This window comes from Martes martes (assembly GCF_963455335.1).
Source record: "Martes martes genome assembly, chromosome: 10".
Lineage (NCBI taxonomy): Eukaryota > Metazoa > Chordata > Mammalia > Carnivora > Mustelidae > Martes > Martes martes.
In genome coordinates this window covers 39,932,987-39,952,830 of record NC_137898.1, presented here as the reverse complement: position 1 = coordinate 39,952,830, position 19,844 = coordinate 39,932,987, and the positions used below count along the sequence as shown (strand labels likewise).

General features: G+C 36.3%; 1 protein-coding gene across 1 annotated transcript in view; it reads left to right on the top strand.

Moving 5' to 3' along the window:
• The window catches only part of SLC17A6 (solute carrier family 17 member 6), a gene marked incomplete at both ends in the record, with an annotated part of 40,007 nt that extends 21,219 nt beyond the window's left edge, over positions 1 to 18,788 (top strand). Inside the window, 9 exons of the mRNA XM_080817751.1 lie at positions 1,172 to 1,286; positions 2,352 to 2,439; positions 2,973 to 3,059; positions 6,618 to 6,760; positions 10,314 to 10,463; positions 15,853 to 15,985; positions 17,040 to 17,150; positions 17,593 to 17,720; positions 18,453 to 18,788. Of these exons, the coding sequence (XP_080673877.1) occupies positions 1,172 to 1,286; positions 2,352 to 2,439; positions 2,973 to 3,059; positions 6,618 to 6,760; positions 10,314 to 10,463; positions 15,853 to 15,985; positions 17,040 to 17,150; positions 17,593 to 17,720; positions 18,453 to 18,788 (1,291 nt within the window). The remainder of the gene's footprint in view (positions 1 to 1,171; positions 1,287 to 2,351; positions 2,440 to 2,972; positions 3,060 to 6,617; positions 6,761 to 10,313; positions 10,464 to 15,852; positions 15,986 to 17,039; positions 17,151 to 17,592; positions 17,721 to 18,452) is intronic.
• Between the last annotated feature and the right edge of the window lie 1,056 nt (positions 18,789 to 19,844).

The window sequence follows — 19,844 nt, the reverse complement described above, 5'->3', positions numbered from 1 at the left end:
AGTCTTTAACTCTTATGCTTAAATGGACCCGTTGGAAGAATCAGAGCTTCTGTGAGGCAACAATCTTCACTGAATTCAAGGCTCAATGTTCAGCTGGAGAAAACTTGCAGAGGACACACAGCTTAGCTCATTAGAGATAGTGTGTCCCCAAACTCCTCCACAAGATGATATTTCTAAAGTTCCCCAGTGAAGGGAATATTTTTCTTACTTAGTATGAACATTACGGAAGGTTTTTTAAGAACAAAGTGGAATTTTTGCTTACAGATGGAGGAAGGTATGAGCACCGTATTTTCAGCAATTCTTTTCTGAATTGCTGTGTGTATGTGTGCAGCTAGAGGTGTGCCTCAGACAGTACCCCCACTCACATACACAAAAAGGAAATAAAAAAAATATATATTAAGTAGTAGTTATTTTCATTACCAATACTTGTGCTGTCGGATCTGATCATGAGATTTCTTGGGGCATTTAAAATATAATTGCATTCATTAGATTTTTATGTACATGCAGCTTCTAGGGAAGTCGCAAACAGTTGTATACTGTGAGATATAACTCCATTCAGGTGTTTGTTATTTTTTTGATAACTTTTCAGTGAGTATCTGCTATGTGTCAGGCACTGTGCTGTATTAGGGATATAACAGTAGACTTGAAACACAAGGTCTTGCCCCAAAGCAGCTTACATTGTAGACTGAGATATTAGCCCAAACCATCAACAATGATTTGATAAATATTTGCAATTTTTTTTTGTTTGTTTAAGATTTTATTTATTTATTTGTCAGAGAGAGACACAGAGCTCAAGCCAGGAGAAGTGGCAGGGAGAGGGAGAAGCAGGCTCCCTGGACTGAATCCCAGGACCCTGAGGTCATGACCTGAGCGGAAGGCAGAGTCTTAACTGACTGAGCCACCCAGGTGTCCTAATATTTGCAATTTGTAATTAGATCTATGAAGAAAATAAATATAAGTACATATAACTGGATTTATTGAATCTTTTATTTCTTGTGCTTCAATAATGTAACATTTCAAGATAGTCAAAGTATCTATTTGTAGTAGCTAACTCATCAAGTACAGAACATATTTCTTTCAGGGAAAAAAAAAACAAAAAAACAACCTACCTTAAAATTGCCTTTAACTTGACCTGAGAAATTGAGAGCCGTTAACTCCTGCTCTTTTTCAGGGTTTTTGGAGCTGCCATACTTCTTACCTCTACTCTGAATATGCTAATCCCATCAGCAGCCAGAGTGCATTATGGGTGTGTCATCTTTGTCCGGATACTGCAGGGGCTTGTTGAGGTATGGAACCCCAGGATGGCGCCATCTTAAGGTTGGCATGTTAATCAGAACCAGCCGATTATCTTGGACTTGATCTACAAATAAACATTTTATAAGGTTGTGTCTACAATAGTATGCTTCGAAAATTGGAAAATTTAGACATACAGATATTTTGTGCTTAATTAATCCTGAAGTACGACTGTGACTGCTTGCCTCCCCTTCTCTAGAATTAAGTGGTATTAAAGAAATGTTTAGTGACTATTTGGGGGGGAAAAAAAGAAGAACAGGCACTTTGGTTAATGTGCTGTAAGGAAAATTTCTGAGTCTGTCCTTTGCTGGTGATAACCTTGAATTAATACTTTTTGGGAGATTTATACCAAATCCTTGTTGGACTTAAATCATGATTTGAGTTTTCACTAAAATATTTCATTGACTATATTCTTTGGGAATGTAACTCTAACGATTGACTTTTAAAAACTTCAGATCGGCCTACCGGTTGCCCTTCTCTTCTCCTGAAATGTAGTGGGAGTAGATAAATCAGATAAAGTGTTAAGCACTGAAAACATTCTCCTTTCTCTCCAAAAAGAAAGAGAAGATTGGTAGGATAAAAATGTATAAAATGAGTAATTACTTTAAAAGTCTTATGTTCTAGACACTACTTTTGGGAAGTGTGAGCTTCAAGGATTTAGCTTTAGCTTCCTCTGTATGGATTCTGTATATTTGGGAATCACTGTGTTTAATGCCTCACAAAAAGGCCTCCCACATTTCTCAAACTATTCAGAGTTCCAGATGAATGGAGTAATAGAGGGTCTTTTCTTTTGCCTTCATCAGAAGGGAACTGAGGTAGAAGGAAAACTCAAAGGGTGCAGAGAATTTGGACAGGTCATTAAAAAGAAGCCATATCTTACCTGATCTGGGCTGAAAGTTTTTAAGGTGGAATTTCAGGGAATTAGCAAAGATCTATGAGGCATTAGGAAAAGCTAATGCCTTGTGCCCATTCTGAGGAGACAACGTCAGAGAAGGGAATGTGCTTGTTTTTCAGTGACCCTGTATCTTTAATCGTGATATACATCTTCCCCGTCACAGGGTGTCACCTACCCAGCATGTCACGGGATATGGAGTAAATGGGCTCCTCCTCTAGAGAGGAGTAGATTGGCAACCACTTCCTTTTGTGGTGAGTCCTGCATGCAGACAGTTATGGTGGGTAAAACTTCAGGAACAAGTTGGATAAGACCTGGAAGGGGATAAAGCTCACCTCTAAAATCATTTGGAGGGTGTGTGTGTGTGTATACATGAGGGAAGGTTTTTGACCACCACTTCAATTTCTTTAATTCTTATTGGTCTCCTTAAATCCTCTGTTTCCTCTGTGTTTTGTGTTTTTCTAGTTCATCCATTTTATCTAAGTTTTCAAATATATTCATGAATAATTTTTGTAATAGTCTTTTTAAATTTATTTCTTTTATTATAGTGTTATTATTTTTAGATACCTTTTGTGTTTCGGGGTAAGTAGGTCACATCTGCTTATGTAGTCCTGTGTCACTGGCTATATATATAGACATATATATGTATTTGGAGATAGAGAGGTATGAGTGTACATGCACCTGAGTGTGCAAGAGTGTTTGTGAGAGCCTCCCAAGAGACATGAGATGAAGTCAAGGATTTCTATTTCTTTCACTTACCTATCTCCCATTCTCCCATTTATTTTAGGTTCATATGCTGGAGCTGTAATTGCAATGCCTTTAGCCGGTATTCTTGTGCAGTATACTGGCTGGTCTTCAGTATTCTATGTCTATGGTAAGTTGCATACTACACAGTAAATTTGAAAGACATGCATTAGTGTAAACTAAAATGGTGAGGTAGATCACTGAATATACTTCTGCTTTCACTCACATTTTTTTTCCATTAAGAATCCTTTCCTTGGGGCGCCTGGGTGGCTCAGTGGGTTAAAGCCTCTGCCTTCTGCTCAGGTCATGATCTCAGGGTCCTGGGATCGAGCCCCGTATCGGGCTCTCTGCTCAGTGGGGAGCCTGCTTCCGCCTCTCTCTCTGCCTACCTCTCTGCCGACTTGTGATCTCTGTCTGTCAAATAAATAAATAAATAAGATCTTTAGAAAAAAAAAAAAAGAATCCTTTCCTTATATTTTGAGAAGATTAAGGAAAATGTTCTATCATTATGATTCTCCCTACCTTGTTATTTATTGTTTTAAAAATACAAGTACATTGTTGGTGGAAACTTTATGATATATTTCATGTATAGTCCTTGATTATGAAAAAATAAATAAATTAGTTCTTGATTCAAAGCCAGTTAAGAGGAAAGAGCCAGGCAGCACATACATCTCTTTCTTTGCTACTGTTTTCTTGGCTGACCCTGCTTCCTCAAGACTGAACAGGGATGGGAAGCTGGCAGGGGATAGCAGTGCTAAGGCAACAGTTCACTTTTGTGACAAATTATTGACAGTCACCTGCAGCAACCTCACATTTTAGTTCTTGTTACTCCAGGATGAAATGAGATGAAGCCCTCAAACAGAAATAAAAAAGGACAAGAAGTCCTAAGTCTAAAGTCCCTTTCTGTTCACTTTCTAACTAGAACCAAAAAGCTTACCACTTGAGAGTACCCCTAGAGTCTAGAGACCCTTTTTTTTTTTTTTTTTTGCCATGAGAAAAAAGAAATATAAGAGAGCTGGATTCCAACTGATGTCACTGATTTTTTTTTTTTAAGATTTTATTTATTTATTTGTCAGAGAGAGAGAGAGAGAAAGCACAAGCAGGCAGAGTGGGAGGCAGGCTCCCCACTGAGCAAGGAGCCCGATGCGGGACTCGATCCCAGTACCCTGAGATCATGACCTGAGTCAAAGACAGAGGCTTAACCAACTTTGGACATGGGCAGGAGAATGTGAAATATTAATGACATCATGAGGTAGAACTGAATAGTATATGGCTGCTTCCAAATTTGGCATGATCCACTCCCATTTCAAAATGTTCTCATCAGAGCAAATTCTTATGTTTGCAGAATATTATTAAATATGCTTTATAGCAGGAGCTCCTATTCTCGTTCAAAAGCCATAGATAGGTTTTAGATTCATGAATGTCCTAAAGGATAAGCCACGCATGCATTTGTACATTTTTTTTCCTGAGGAGATGTTTTTCTTAGATTTTAATCCATATCTTTAATTAGATTTTAGAGTCCATAATTCAAAGAAGTTTAAAGCAAATGTGTATAGGGTATATAGCACAAGTTGGGATGCCCGGATATTAAATCCTTTGATTTGTCCCTTAATTGAATCCATTATTTGATTGAAAATATGATGTGACTTTAAAGTAAGAATATTAATTTCCAGGGGTGCCTGGGTGGTTCAGTTGGTTAAGCATCCCACTCCTGGTTTTGGTTCATGTCACTATCTCAGGGTCATGAGATCAACAGCCTCAGGCTCCCTGCTCAGGGGGAATTCTGCTTCCCCCACCCTTCCCTTGCCCCTTCCCCTGCTCATGTGCCTGGCACGTGCACATGCTCTCTCTCTCTCTCTCTCAAAATAAATAAATCTTTTTTAAAAAAAAGAATATTAATTTACACAAAGCACTCATGAAAATCAATCTCATTATGTCAAGTTGTATCTCATTTAATATCTATCATTCAATGATACAAAGTTTAAATATTAGATAATATGAAAATATCACGGCCCCATAGTACTTGCTTACTTACCATGTATAACAAAAATGAGGTCTTTGAGCCACGTGTTCAATATTAATATTTCAAAAATAAATAAGATAAGAACTGTATAGTGGCTTATGTTAAAAGAAGATAATGCATATATAGCAATTAGCTGAATGTCCGGCACTTCAGAGGCATTCAGTTGGAGTGATGATAATTACTACTGGATTACAAGAGCTTTCATTTATTGAGTGCTTATTTTGTGCCATTCACCATGCTAGTTGCTTCATGCATTATCTCCTTTAACCATACTTTGCCACAATCTCATAGAAAAGAAATTGTCTCATTTTAGAGTGGTGGTTCACAGAGAGTCAGTCATTGACTGGAGCATGTCACTAGTAAGTGACACAGCCGGGATTTGAATCCGGGAGAGCCATATTCCATAACCACTATACTATACCAAATTTTCACATACCATCTAACTCCCATTTGTGTTTGCTGTCATGTTTGGTAATGAAAAGGAGCATGGCCCGTGAAAATCTGTGGTATTAAGAAATAATTCTTAGAGATTGAACAAGGAAGAAAAAAGTATTATAGAGATCAGGAGCATTTAGACTGTTACCCAAGGGATAAAGAACAGTAGAAGCCAAAAATGACATGACTAGCCTCTGGGAAACTGGAATGAATCACTTGAAAGTCTTTCTTTTATTAATACTTTAGATTTACATTTCACAATAAGGGCATGTTTTAATAGAGTGCTAAATAAAGAAAGGGATGCAAGGACGCCTGGGTGGCTCAGTGGGTTAAGGCCTCTGCCTTCAGCTCGGGTTATGATCTCGGGGTCCTGGGATCGAGCCCCACATTGGGCTCTCTGCTCAGCAAGGAGCCTGCTTCCTCCTCTCTCTCTGCCTGCCTCTCTGCCTACTTGTGATCTCTGTCTGTCAAATAAATAAATACAATCTTTAAAAAAAAAAAAAAAAGAAAGGGATGCAAAAAAATTGTAAACACTCTTTTGTGTTAGAATTTATAGTTTTCATTTGCCCAAAGTGATCAATAGGTAATACTATGTACTGAAAACAATAATGGTACACTGTCACATAAAGTGTTAAATGTTACTACAATAATTACAGAAGTCCCCTACCCCCTGCTTTTTTTTTAATGAATGGTAACCACCCAAGCTAAAATAATCTAGATTTTATTTAATAATCTCTTTACTAGATCTGGAAGTGCTAACAAGAAAGGGAAATGAGTACTTCTGTTTTTGTGGAAATACAGACCACTCTCATATGGCCAAGGAAGGCAAATAAGAAAACAATCCCTCCTTATAAAATTCTTTGAAGACAGGAATTCTGTCTTGTTCACCATGTTTCTCTCACTTAGCAGTGTGCCTGGAATAATAAAGGCAGTAAATGTTTGTTGGATGTATGAACATATCCCAAACCACACCATTCAATAATTATCCAATGCTGCGTCTCAGCCTTTTTGAAGACAAAGAGCTAAAACTACAGGACCAGCCTTTAGGAAGCTTGGAGTTTAGTGGCATTATCATGAGAAGAGCTGAATTGGAGAAGCATAAACTCCAATTCCCATCCTAGAGAATGGGTTTATCATGAGATCCCTACAGTTTTATTCCAGCGAATGACAGTTAAATGGGGGTCTTTGTGATAGATTTTTGATTTTCTTCTTTTGACCCCTTCCTTGCAGGAAGCTTTGGAATGGTCTGGTACATGTTTTGGCTTTTGGTGTCTTATGAGAGTCCTGCAAAGCATCCTACTATTACAGATGAAGAACGTAGGTACATTGAAGAAAGCATTGGAGAGAGTGCAAATCTTTTAGGTGCAATGGAAGTAAGAACTTTATTATGGTGTACATTCCTGTTTTTATTCTTCATCTCACCTCCCTTTGACCAACCAAACCACTTTCTGAGTCCCTATTCAACAAAACCAATTTGGTGTCAATCATGATTGTTTTCTTTCCTCCATCCATACTTTCTGACTTGGGAATAATTGTTACTTCCCCCATCTAGAATTCTTTTTTTTTTTTCTTTATCTTTCTTAATGATTTTCAAATTTTCCCTGGACTATGACAATGACTATAAACCTAAATAAGCTTTTATAAACGTTCAAATGGTTCATAATTTAAATGAATTCAACAAATATTTGTTAATTTCAGATCATAGGACATGCCAGATCACCTAACACAATCATGAAAAGGGCTATTTTTTGTGTATTGAACTGTCTAAATGTAGGTTTTACACGTGTGGATTTACACTATAAGTGGTGAAAGAAATCCAAAATCATTAGAAAGTCAGTAACAGCTGACATAAATATATTTTTAATGTAATATAATCTTGTTATTGATTAAGTCTTATTTTCAGGATTACTTTTATGAAGATAAAGTATCATAAAAAATATAACATGGACCCCTTTTCTGATTCTAATTTGATTTCTTGCATGGTCTCTGTGGAGAGAGAAAATGCAGCTCTGCATCAATAATGCAAATCTTTTAGTCTGTGTGACATTAATATATCATAAATATCAATTAATAAATAGCCATCTGATACTATTAAAAATCGGGAAGCAACACTAATGTATTTAGACAGGCTCAGAAATTCAGCACCTAAACAGTAACTCAATTTCCTTATGCTGAGAGCTGGGAGGTAGAGAACCAGTGTCTCCTATAAGTTATGCTTCTCTTTCTTTTGAAGGCTCCTCCCCTCTTCCTAATTAAGTTTTAGTCCAGCTGTAATTCTCTACTTCGTTATCAGAGAAGGTCTGTCTTTGACATTCCAGCCTAGGTAAAAAAGGTCTATCTATCACACACTATTGTTGAGGCCTTTAATGAATAAGAAAAATCCCATATTGGATATCATTCAGAAGTGAAACTTCAGTACTTAAAAAAAAATTCTTGCACTCTGGACTGGCATAGAACTTCCTCCTGCCTGTTTCCATCTGTAAATGGACGAATGGTCCATTTATATAATATTTTCTAAACATAATATTTTTTCCAAACATAATATTCCACTTCTTACTGAAGTTTGATACTTTCCTATAGCTTCAAATCAAAATTAAAAATGAGATTATATTTTGGTCATTGTACTTACGGTTATTTTGAAATTTTTGTTGTGAAAATTTCCATATACAGCAAAACGAGAATAGTAACAGAAGCATCCATGTATCCACTGCAGACATGCAAGTGTTGTCAACACCTTGCATTATTTATTTCACTTTTCTTATTGCTGAATGATTTCAAAGGAAATGAGCTCTCCTAACATTTTAGCACAAATACTTCACATGCATCTCTAGAAAACTAAAAATACTTTTTCACAATCTAAGTACAATTATTATATCTAAACAATGAAGAATAATTCCCTAACATTACTTAATACCTAGATCATATTCCGATTTCTAATACCCAGTCTAAATTCGAATATCTAGTCTATTATCATATGTCCTTTGTGGCTATTTCTTTGGAGTCTGCATCTAATTAAGAAGTACACATTGCAGCTGACAGTAATGCCTTTTAAATATTTTTTCTTAAAAAAATTAAATTTAGCCTGTATACAGAAAAACACACCAATCATAAGTGAACAACTTGCTTAATTTTTGTAAGCCATACACACATGTGAAGCAAACAGCCAGGTCAGTAAGTAGACTGTTATCAGGATACTATAAGCCCTCCTATGACCCTGAACAATTTTTTAAGGTATAAAATTAGATGCTTCTATTTCACATTTGATGAAGTGTTTTACAACCTGAAGAATAAATTTCTTAGTAGAGATGATCCAGATATGAATAATAGAAACACTTTCCCAGCAGGAAAAAGTTATTTACTTTTAATAATATTCTGAAGTTACTTCTTACATTAACATAATACCACAATGCTGACATCGCTGTATTGAACAATTTTCATTTTCTGTGAAATAAGTATATTTATCTGGCACTATCTTCCCAGAATATATAGGTTTTAAAAAATGCACATTTTCAACCCAGCTATGATATTGTCACTGGATATTTTCATTCAAAGCCACAGTACTCATTATATGTTATTAGGAGATCCTTTTGGTTTGCATTGGTTTTTCTTTTTTGTCATGTGTATTTGTGATCGCGATGGTATAGCTTCTTACTATATTACTGTTAAAGTGACCTTGAAAGGCTTAATTAGAGTAGTTAGAGTCACAGCCAATACTAGCAGTTATGAGGCTCTCCATCCAGGAATAATTACCAAATCTGTGTAAAAAATGTTTGTCTCCCTTTTTACAAATTTGGCCAGGTTAACGATCCCAAGCTAGCATTAAGTGGAGTTATTTCAGGCTACTCTGACTTCACCGAACAGTATTTTGACATTCAAAATAAAATCACTGAGGAAGTGAGAATATGAGAGACACTTTTGGGTCTAAAAATGTTAGACCCAAGACTAAAAATGTTAGTCTTAGGGGAAGATACTTGCTTCATATTTGGGCATGTATAGAATCTTTGAGTACACTAAATATAATTTCTAAATGGGTATCATAAGCAAAGCCAATCCCATGTAGGTGGCTAATTTTGAATATTTTGAATGTCATAAATAACTAGTTATGATGTGTCCATGGTCTGTGCTGGGTAGCCACATACTTCAACCCAAATGTGTACCATGTGAGTTTTATAGAACCATGCCGTTCAGTATTATAGAATTTACATTGACTTTCATTGTCTATCAAGAGAATTTATAGGGGTGCCTGGGTGGCTCAGTGGGTTAAAGCCTCTGCCTTTGGCTCAGGTCATGATCTCAGGGTCTGGGGATTGAGCCCCACATGGGGGGGGGCGGGTCTCTGCTCAGCAGGGAGCCTGCTTCCTTCTCTCTCTCTGCCTGCCTCTCTGCCTACTTGTGATCTCTGTCAAATAAATAAATAAAATCTTTTAAAAATACGTATTAAAGATAATTTATAGATAGTGGTATTATTAACTTTATATAGGGTCTAGAATATTGCACTTTTAATTGTTCTTATTTTTCTCCTCCAAACTATATCGAATTCTCAATGTTTTAGATAAAATATTTTGGATACCAACAAGGTCACTGATAGGGCAAGGATCTTTAGCTGAGGTGTGATTTATCACTGCCAGAAAAAAAAAAAAATATCTTGGAAACTAGGATCTGTGCTTTAGGAATTGTTTTCTATAAACGTAGGATCTTATACATTCCTCAAATGGGATCAATTTAATCAGAAGAAGAGGCTAATATCTTTTTTTCTTCCAACAATTATTCATGCAGCTAAGGTTAACTAGATTGCTGCAATTAACTTCATTACCTCCTACTCATGCCTCAACACATACATCCTGGAAATGCAAAGCACCTATTATTCCCATTTAAGTCAGAAAATATTTTAAATGGTCAGAATGTCTCTCTTTTTTGGGATTTCAGAAATTCAAGACCCCATGGAGGAAATTTTTTACATCTATGCCTGTCTATGCAATAATTGTTGCCAACTTCTGCAGAAGCTGGACGTTTTACTTACTGCTTATTAGTCAGCCAGCATACTTTGAGGAAGTCTTTGGATTTGAAATCAGCAAGGTATGTGAAAATTGTCCTTGTTTAACCAGTGCATTATTTTTGTGCTCAATTGGATATTAAGTTCCTTTGTCAATATTTTATCTTCTAAATTTTAGGAGTTACCCATTTATTTGTTTATCCATTTAACAAATAACTTCTGGGAAATAAAGACTAAGTGAGGTGTTGGAGTGTCTGCTGTACTCAGCTGTCTGCTAGAAATCGCTCTTTTTGATGGAAACACTGGCAAAATCAACCCAGTCTCTGTCCTCATGGAACTTATAGCTCAGTTAAGGTGGACAGCCCTGTAGCCTTTCCCCTCTAAAGAAACAGGGGCGCCTGGGTGGCTCAGTGAGTTAAAGCCTCTGCCTTCAGCTCAGGTCATGATCCCAGGGTCCTGGGATCAAGCCCCACATGGGGCTCTCTGCTCAGCGGGGAGCCTGCTTCCCTTCCTCTCTCTGCCTGCCTGCCTCCTTAATTGTGATCTCTATCTGTCAAATAAATAAATTAAAAAAAAAAAAAAAGCCTTACCCCTCTAAAGAAACATAACTTCCTTTAAGTCTCAGGTCAGAGTCAATGTAACAGTGAACAAAAAAATATTTTATTGAAATGGAATTGTGTTTAAATAATTACCAATCTCTTCTTCAAGGCTTTCAAAAATCTGGTTATCTTGTCTGTGTGAAAGCTTTTTATTTTGATATAGTCCTGATTGATAGATGGATAAGGAGGATGTAATACACATAGACACACACACAGACACACACACACACAGACATTCTGGAATATCACACAGCCATAAAAAGCATGAGATTGTGCCATTTGCAACAACATAATGGACCTAGATGGTATTATATTAGTTTAAATAAAACAGGTTTTGAGAAAAATACCATACGATTTCACTCCTAGGTGGAATCTAAAACAAAACAAAACAAAACCAAACAAAACCCAAACGGATAAACAAATGAGAAGCAGAATAAGACCTGTAAATACAGAGAACAAACGGATGGTTGCCAGAAGGATGGGAAATGAGGAATGGGCAAAACGGGTGAAGGGAACATGAGATGCAGGGTTCCAGTTATAGAATGAATAGGTCATGGGACTAAACAGCACAACATAGGGAATATAACTAATGAAATTGTAATAGTGTTGTATGCTGATAGATGGTAGCTACACTTTTGGTGAGCACAGTATAACATATAAACTTGTCAAATTACTTTGTCCTGCACCTGAAACTAATATAACATTGTGTGTTAACTATACTCAAGTAAAAAAAAAATTTTTAAATTTCCTATAAACTTAAAAAAAGCTGTCCTTCTAAAAGATTTGAGAAAGCAAAAAAAAAAAAGAATCTGAAAACATTCTTGTGTGTCATTTATTCAACTTATTCACTTAACAGACTTTTGGTGAATAGGATGTGTGTGAAGATTTGTGTTAGGTTCAGAAATAAAATCATTGTTCCCATGCTCAGGAGTTCACAGCTTGGTGGTATACACGAAAGTAATTAGTTACCAGTTACAGCACAGTATGCTAAATCTTAGAGACATTTGTTCATAGCTGTGAAAAAATAATCATTCTGGGATTTTCTAGAAGGACAAAATGAACATAAAAATAACGACTTTATATTTATAGAAGTGTTTGAAATTCACAAGATCCTTTCATATTCATGAACAACCTTATTTGGTTGACCAGCTGGATAACTCTCATCATTTCTGTTGATGGGGAAACAAACTAAGGAAGGTATTGTGTTGCCTAAGGCCACGCGGGTAATATATGCCCGAATCGAGCTTAAGCCCCGATTCTTTATGTTTCAGTTCCCTTTACTATGCTATTCAAATTCAGGTGGACCCTATCTTCATTTAAGCACTTAGCAAGTATTTGTTAAATACCATCCCTGCCAAGCGCTTTGCGGAGTACTGAATACACTTGTGTGTGCTGCCCATGGACTGGCCATTTCTCTTCATGTCATTACATACATCCAGCTGGGCTCGCTATTCATATTATGTCTCTACTTGAAAGACTATCTGAGGCCTGGAATTGAAGAAAACCTGAGTTTAGGGAGAAGCTATTCTAAGAGCTCTTTTGTAATCCCTGTTTCTAAGGAAACTGTTCCCTCCATTCCTGAGAAGAATGGCTGCTTTAGATAGGGCTCTTCTCTCTAGAGCTGATCAAACATTGCAGGGTAGCCTTTGGAAGCTCTGAGAGGTGTTACACTTCTCAACAAAGGCGGCTGGAGGTGTGAGTCCATTTTCATAATCTAGGACAAATATGACACTGAGAGGCTATTAATAAAGTCAGGTCTCATGGGGGAGAAGTGAAGGAGCCAACTGATGTTAATGAACCGTGTGGTCATTCTGGGCCTGTAGCTCCACTTAATTGAAAATGCTTGAGTAAAAGCAATGATATTTTGCAAAAGCTAAATAGAATAACTAGATGAGTTGATCTGATTCACTTGTTATATTTTTAACTAAAATTCAGATAAGTTCTACACACACAGATTGGCTTGAAGATTTTGATTATACTCTCAAAAAAAAAGTCACTGACTTACTTGAAAAATGTATAAAGGAGGTAGTAATGGAAATAGAAAACAGGCTTTAGACTCAGGCTGGCATGGCTCTGGATCCAAGCTCTGCAATAAACTATTGATACATAACCTGGGGCTGGTTTTTGAATGATTGCCAGCTTTGATTTTCTTTTTTATAAATAATGGTATTAATACCCTCCTTCAGAATCATGGCAAAATATAAGCAAACTAAAATATTTAAATGGAGGATAGTTCTCTCCAACCTTAGTTAAATTGAGTATCCTGCAGACTAAAACACAAGTGCAATAGCTCAATCTTCATTTCAAGTAGACTGGCCCAGTTAAAGCAGAAATAAGCATAGATGTGTGTATACATGTTATATTTTAAGTTATATTTTAGTATTTTATAGAAATTAAAAATTAATATAAATTGTAATTAATATATTATATTATATATATAGTATATAATGCTTATATAGAAACATTTTTAGCCTTTGGAAAATGACCTATCAAGGGAAGGCTAGGGCTTGGATTAACCAGCACTTTGAGAGGTCAGGTTACAAGAGATAACCAAATGAGAGGAAACATTCATTCCTTTTGAGCTTTACATTTAGGAGCAGAGGACAAGTGTTGAGTGGCTGCTCTTTGTTGTGTGATAGTCTGCCAATTTCTAAACAGAATATGGAACAGGTGGGGAGAGAGGAAATCCAGACTGTGACCCAGAGAAGCAAAGAGGAGAATGCATGAAGTCTAATAAGTTTCTATGAAGAATCAGTCATATACTCAAAACATTTAGCCTAGTCTTGTAAAACCTTAAAATAATGAGCAAAGTGCTGTGGGATTATCATAAATAATGATACTCCCCCAAAGTTGTGAGCATTCTGATAACATGTCATTGCAAGAGATTATGGTAAATCACCAAAGACTGAGGAGATCGTTGAATAACTTTCATAAAGTTCTGCAACTTGGCCCTGATGAGGTCACATACTGAATAGGTCCCCATATTGTCCTAGAAACTGAGAGATTGAGTACCTTCAAGTATTAAGTCAGTGGAGTAGGATATCCCCAACTTCTGTCTCATTAACCTCTAGATCATTAGCTCCTTGCACTTTCCATAGTGCTTTGTTAAAAGTGAATAGCTAATAATCATAGCTTTATTCTTCATTTATCCAAAGGAATTAAATGTCTATTTGAGTAGATAGTAAAGAGCAAAGTGTGTTCGACTTAAGAGCTTCTCAGATGCCTCACTGAGTCGATATGCAGGTCCATGGTGCGAATTTAGGAAATGCAAGTCACTCTCCGGGTTTCTCTGCCTCTAAAAGCAAACACACAACATACAATGTTGCGCAAATCCTTACATGGTGTATTTCAGAATGTTTTCTTGTCTGAGGGCTTCTTTCTACATATTGGTTGCTTTAAATATATCTACTGTAGTCAGGAATAAAGAACAACTCTGCTTTGGAGGTGCTATTCTCAAAAGTGATAATGTTTGCCTTAATGTCGGTTTACCTTATAGTTTAACTTAGTTCAAATTTGTTGAGCCTTTACTAAATGACAGGTTTTGAACTAAATTAAGAGCAGTCAGCACATTGTCTGGTTTTATTTGATTTTTCTTTCTCAGATGGTTATAGTGCTAAGCATAGTGTTTAAAAGCCCAGGTTTCAGACTCAGGTAAAAATGGCTCAGTATTTGGTTCTGGAAATGATTTTGCCCTTTTAAGTGTATTTTCTTCATCGATATAAGAGAGTAATAATATAATAAACTTTCATCTAGATAAAAAAAAGAGCGAATTAAATAACTCAGACATTTAAGCCATGTAGGAGTCATTCACTGACTGGGTTAATCATGATAACAACCGGACTCCGTGGGCGTGGTACTCTATTGTATGCCATTGTGAAATTGACCAATCTTTGTCTCAAACCTTCAATAATCTAACTTGGAAGACATTTTTATACACAAATAATACTTTTCCCCAGTACTTATAATTTGTAGAAAGTATACTTCAAATTACACTTAGGAAAAAAAGACTTCCTTAATATGTTTAGATTCAAAATCTGCTTAGTCTATGAACAGAGTTAAAATGCATTTTATTCATACTTCCTGCCTTCATGATGCCCAGAGAAGAGTGTCTTGCACAAAATTATTGGCCAAGAAATGTGTGTTGAATTGATGCTGGTAGGTTAGATTTTCGGTTGAGCTATTTCGTATGACATTAATACAGAAGCTACATACCACTGTGTGACAATGTAACAAAATACTGATATTTGACATAGAAAATACCTAAAATTGAAGAACCGATCTGCATTTTCTGGGCTAAATTTAGCTTCGAAACTAAATATAAAACTCATAAGAGATACATATTTAAAATGCAATTAAGGTTTTTTAGCCTTCCTAAGAATTAAAAAAAAATTAAAAATACAGCTTCTTTAAAGCTTGTCAGATACATTTCTTGTCCCTCTGACTCTGTCTCTGTCACTCTCCCACTCTCCCACTCACTAATGGTAAATTTTTGCAAATATATTTAAGAATATAAAATGGGCACATAAATGTGAATCACTCTGTGATAAGATAGTTTACTCATAAACTATCTTATCACAGCAAAAAGCAGCATGTTTTTGAGTTTTGAGTTTATTCATAAACTCAAAATTTACTGACTCATTACACAGGAAAAAGCATATTCTCTCCTAAAAGATAAAAAGTAATTTTACTTAGTTAGCTTTTCTCATTTATTCTGTGGAAGTTATTGCTTATTCTAGGAATGAGTAAGTGGTCATTTGAAGATGGCATTTTTCTCTTTCTTTTCCTATAAAGAATTTATGACAGATTCAAACAACCAAGACCATTGCTTATATTACATATGGTCATGTGTATGTTTCCTCTTCTTTTTCTTCAGGTTGGCATGCTATCTGCTGTGCCACACTTAGTAATGACAATTATTGTGCCCATTGGAGGACAGATTGCAGATTTTCTAAGAAGCAAGCAAATTCTTTCAACTACTACAGTAAGAAAGATCATGAATTGTGGTGGTAAGTACCTAAGTCATGTGAAAGACATGATTTTGGTTCATGAAGTGCTGATCTATAGGAGTGAGTAATTTTACTGTGCATGTCAAATATGCAGCTAAATTCATGTTTTCTCTATTCATTTATAATCACTTCCCTATCCTCAAATTTTCACAACTCCTAGGTTTTTTAAAAAAAGATTTTATTTATTTATTTGACAGACAGAGAGAGCAGGAGAGGGAACACAAGCAGGGGGAGTGGGAGAGGGAGAAGCAGGCTCCTTGTTGAACAGGGAGCCTGACACAGGTCTTGAACCCAGGATCCTGGGATCATGACCTGCGCCAAAGGCAGATGCTTAATGACTAAGCCACTCAGGAACCCCTTATGACTCCTAGTTTTAAATAACTACATAAATAGCTCATCCTTGCCCACCATTGAAACTTAAGGGTGTGTTCAGTGTTTTTATTAAAATGGAAAGCTTCAGGGGCACCTGGGTGGCTCAGTGGGTTAAAGCCTCTGTCTTCAGCTCAGGTCATGATCTCAGGGCCCTGGGATCAAGCCCCGCATCGGGCTCTCTGCTCAGTGGGGAGCCTGCTTCCTCCTCCCTCTCTCTCTCTCTCTCTCTGCCTGACTCTGCCTACTTGTGATCTCTGCCTGTCAAATAAATAAATAAAAATCTTAAAAAAAATAAAATGGAAAGCTTCAGTAATCTCAGTAATCTCTCTGCATAAATTATAACTGTTATTATTATTATTTAAATATTTTACTTATTTGAGAGAGAAGGTGGGGTAGGGACAAAGGGAGAGAGAGAATCTCAAGCAGACTTCCCACTGAACACAGAGTGCATGGGCTACCTGGGGCTTGATTTCACCACCCTGAGATCATGACCTGGACTAAAGTCTGGAGTCTGAGGCTTAATGGGCTGAGCCACCCAGCTACCGCTGTTATTATTACTTTTAAGATAGACTCCCTGAAGAGGCTTCTTAGGTCAGATAAGCTTGAGAAGCTCTAGCACTTTTGGCTCATTGGAAAAATTTACACAAATTTCTGAAGTGTTCACGTGTGTTTGTTTCTGAAGGTTTTGGCATGGAAGCAACCCTGCTTCTGGTCGTTGGCTATTCTCATACTAGAGGGGTAGCTATCTCATTCTTGGTACTTGCAGTGGGATTCAGCGGATTTGCTATTTCTGGTAAGAAACATGTTCTTAAATTTATAAATGTAACATGCTGCTTTTTTCTGGAATAATTCATATATTCTCCTTTCCTCTTTAATATTCTATTGTTGAAAATTTACTTAACATAGTTCCACTAGAAAGTAAAAAGAATAGCGCATTTAGAAATCGTTATTTGGATTTGTCACTTCTCTTTTTCCTCCTGCTTACCCTTCTTTTTTTTTAAGAGAACATTTCTCTGTGATTTGAGCATTACAGATTAAGTATTGAATAAGAAACTATACTTCATTCCACTGCGATCATATCTTTGAGCTAAAGTATAAAAGAATATTTACTGAGCACCTGCTGTATACCTAGTCTCCTGTAAGGAGAGTGTTGAGTGTGGTAGAGAATATCCTACAGTTACCCACTTCCCAGGGGTTTAGGATTCTCTGACTCTAAGCTGATGTGTGTATTTCAGGTTTCAATGTTAACCACTTGGATATTGCTCCAAGATATGCCAGTATCTTAATGGGCATTTCAAATGGTGTTGGCACGTTGTCAGGAATGGTTTGCCCTATCATTGTTGGTGCAATGACAAAGAATAAGGTAAGATGTAGCTAAAGAAATGTTCTGTTTTAGAAGATTCTCCCTTATGGTAGAGAAGAGTTACTGTATTCTGTTTGGCGCTCTCTCTGTGGTCCAGCCACCAGACCTCTGAGTAAGGGAGTTAACTGAGGCTCACTAGAAAATCTCTGAGAACTCCGAGGAAATCTTCTTTCCTAACTAATAAGCAGTGTGCTTTTCAACACCTTTTAATATTTCTTGTATTTCTGGTGTAGCAAAACAACAACAGAAGACCCTTTTTTCTCTTAGCTTGTTAGAGCACTCAGTAGGAGACTTCTGAGCTTTATTTGGAAACATCAATTCAGACTCTACAGTTATCAGTGGGAGAATATTGTTATTAGCTCTCTGTCCTTATATGTAGAGCTTCACAATTATTGTTCACCATAAGGAAATAAACAAAAGAAGTAGGAGGAAAAATACACATAAATCAATGGAAATTCCAAGAGAGATGGTGGGTATTTTAAAAATTAGCAGACCACAGATATGTTTGGAGTTTTATTTCAGAACTTGAGATTTAAAAGACTTTTTAATTAATGAAAGTCATAAGATTATGGAAAGTTTCTACCACAGTCTTTGCTTTATAGAATCAGAACAGGGTCTTCCTCTAAAGATAGCGTTTTTATGAAAAGCCTGATGGTGGAGCATTCGAAGAAGAGGTTATGCTTTTCAAACATGGGGAGTCTGTTCTCACCGTGCTGCTTTTTGTCACTGCAGTCACGCGAAGAATGGCAGTATGTTTTCCTGATTGCTGCCCTGGTCCACTACGGCGGAGTTGTATTTTATGCAATATTTGCCTCAGGAGAGAAGCAACCCTGGGCAGACCCTGAGGAAACAAGTGAAGAAAAGTGTGGATTTATCCATGAAGATGAGCTCGATGAAGAAACAGGGGACATTACTCAAAATTATATAAATTATGGTACCACCAAGTCTTATGGTGCCACAACACAGGCCAATGGAGGTTGGCCTAATGGTTGGGAAAAGAAGGAGGAATTTGTACAAGAAGAAGTACAAGACTCATACACCTATAAGGACCGAGATGATTATTCATAACAAAGCTAATCGCTGGATTTATTTTTAGTGTTTGTGATTAAATTAATTGTGATTGCACAAAAATTTAAAAAAAAAAGTGATGTACACATGTAAACATGTCAACCAGGCAAGTCTTGCTATAAAAATGAATCAAAACAAACTCATGAAGTTACCATCAAGTGGAATCTGTAGAAGTTGTGAAATGCCATCATTTCCATTCAGGCCATCCATTTTTGCGTTTGTGATTTAAAGGTTGACTGGTCAAAATTGTAGAAGCGAGTAGTTACTCATTGGATTCATGTGAGCTAAAACTCATCACCATTTAATAAAGCACAACTATGACAGTTGGCACATCCCATCCTACAAAGGTTAGGAAGCCAAAGCTACTTGATCATGCAAAATGCACTTATATATTTGTTACACTGTATTGCAAGATATCGTGCAGAAGTCCTGTTAAGAGACCTGAGGATGTCATGTTGGCTGGATCAGGTGATGACAATGTTTATTGAATATAAATTATGGAGTTGATATATCTCTCAATTAGAGAAGAATATTGTGGGCTAGCAACTAGCAAGGTGTACTAAATAATTATTGTTATTACATAATGTGGAATATTTTGTTGGTTCTGAAAAGAAATATCTTGCAGTGTTTTATATGAAATGCTTGTGCACATATACTTATATCTGTGAAAGAGAACTTGTAAAGGGAGGGGTATGCTTCATGTTCTTCCATTCATTTACCTAACAGTATAAAACACTTCACGTTTCAACAGAAATCTGACTTTTCATGTAGCATATCACATAACTTTTTGCAAAAAATATAAAAAGTAAATAGACTTTAATGTATTTTTTATTACAACTTTGTACTGGTTGTAACTTGCATTAGAAAAAAAAAGATGCATACACCATAAAGAATCTAATAAGAAATTTACTATGGAGATACAGCCCTTAAAATGCAATATTAACAACAAGAAATAAAAAAAATGGTTTAGATATTCTTCTTCCTTAATAACAAAATACTATATGAACCTTGTGCCACAGAGCTATATATAATATGAAAAGATAAACTTAATAGAGA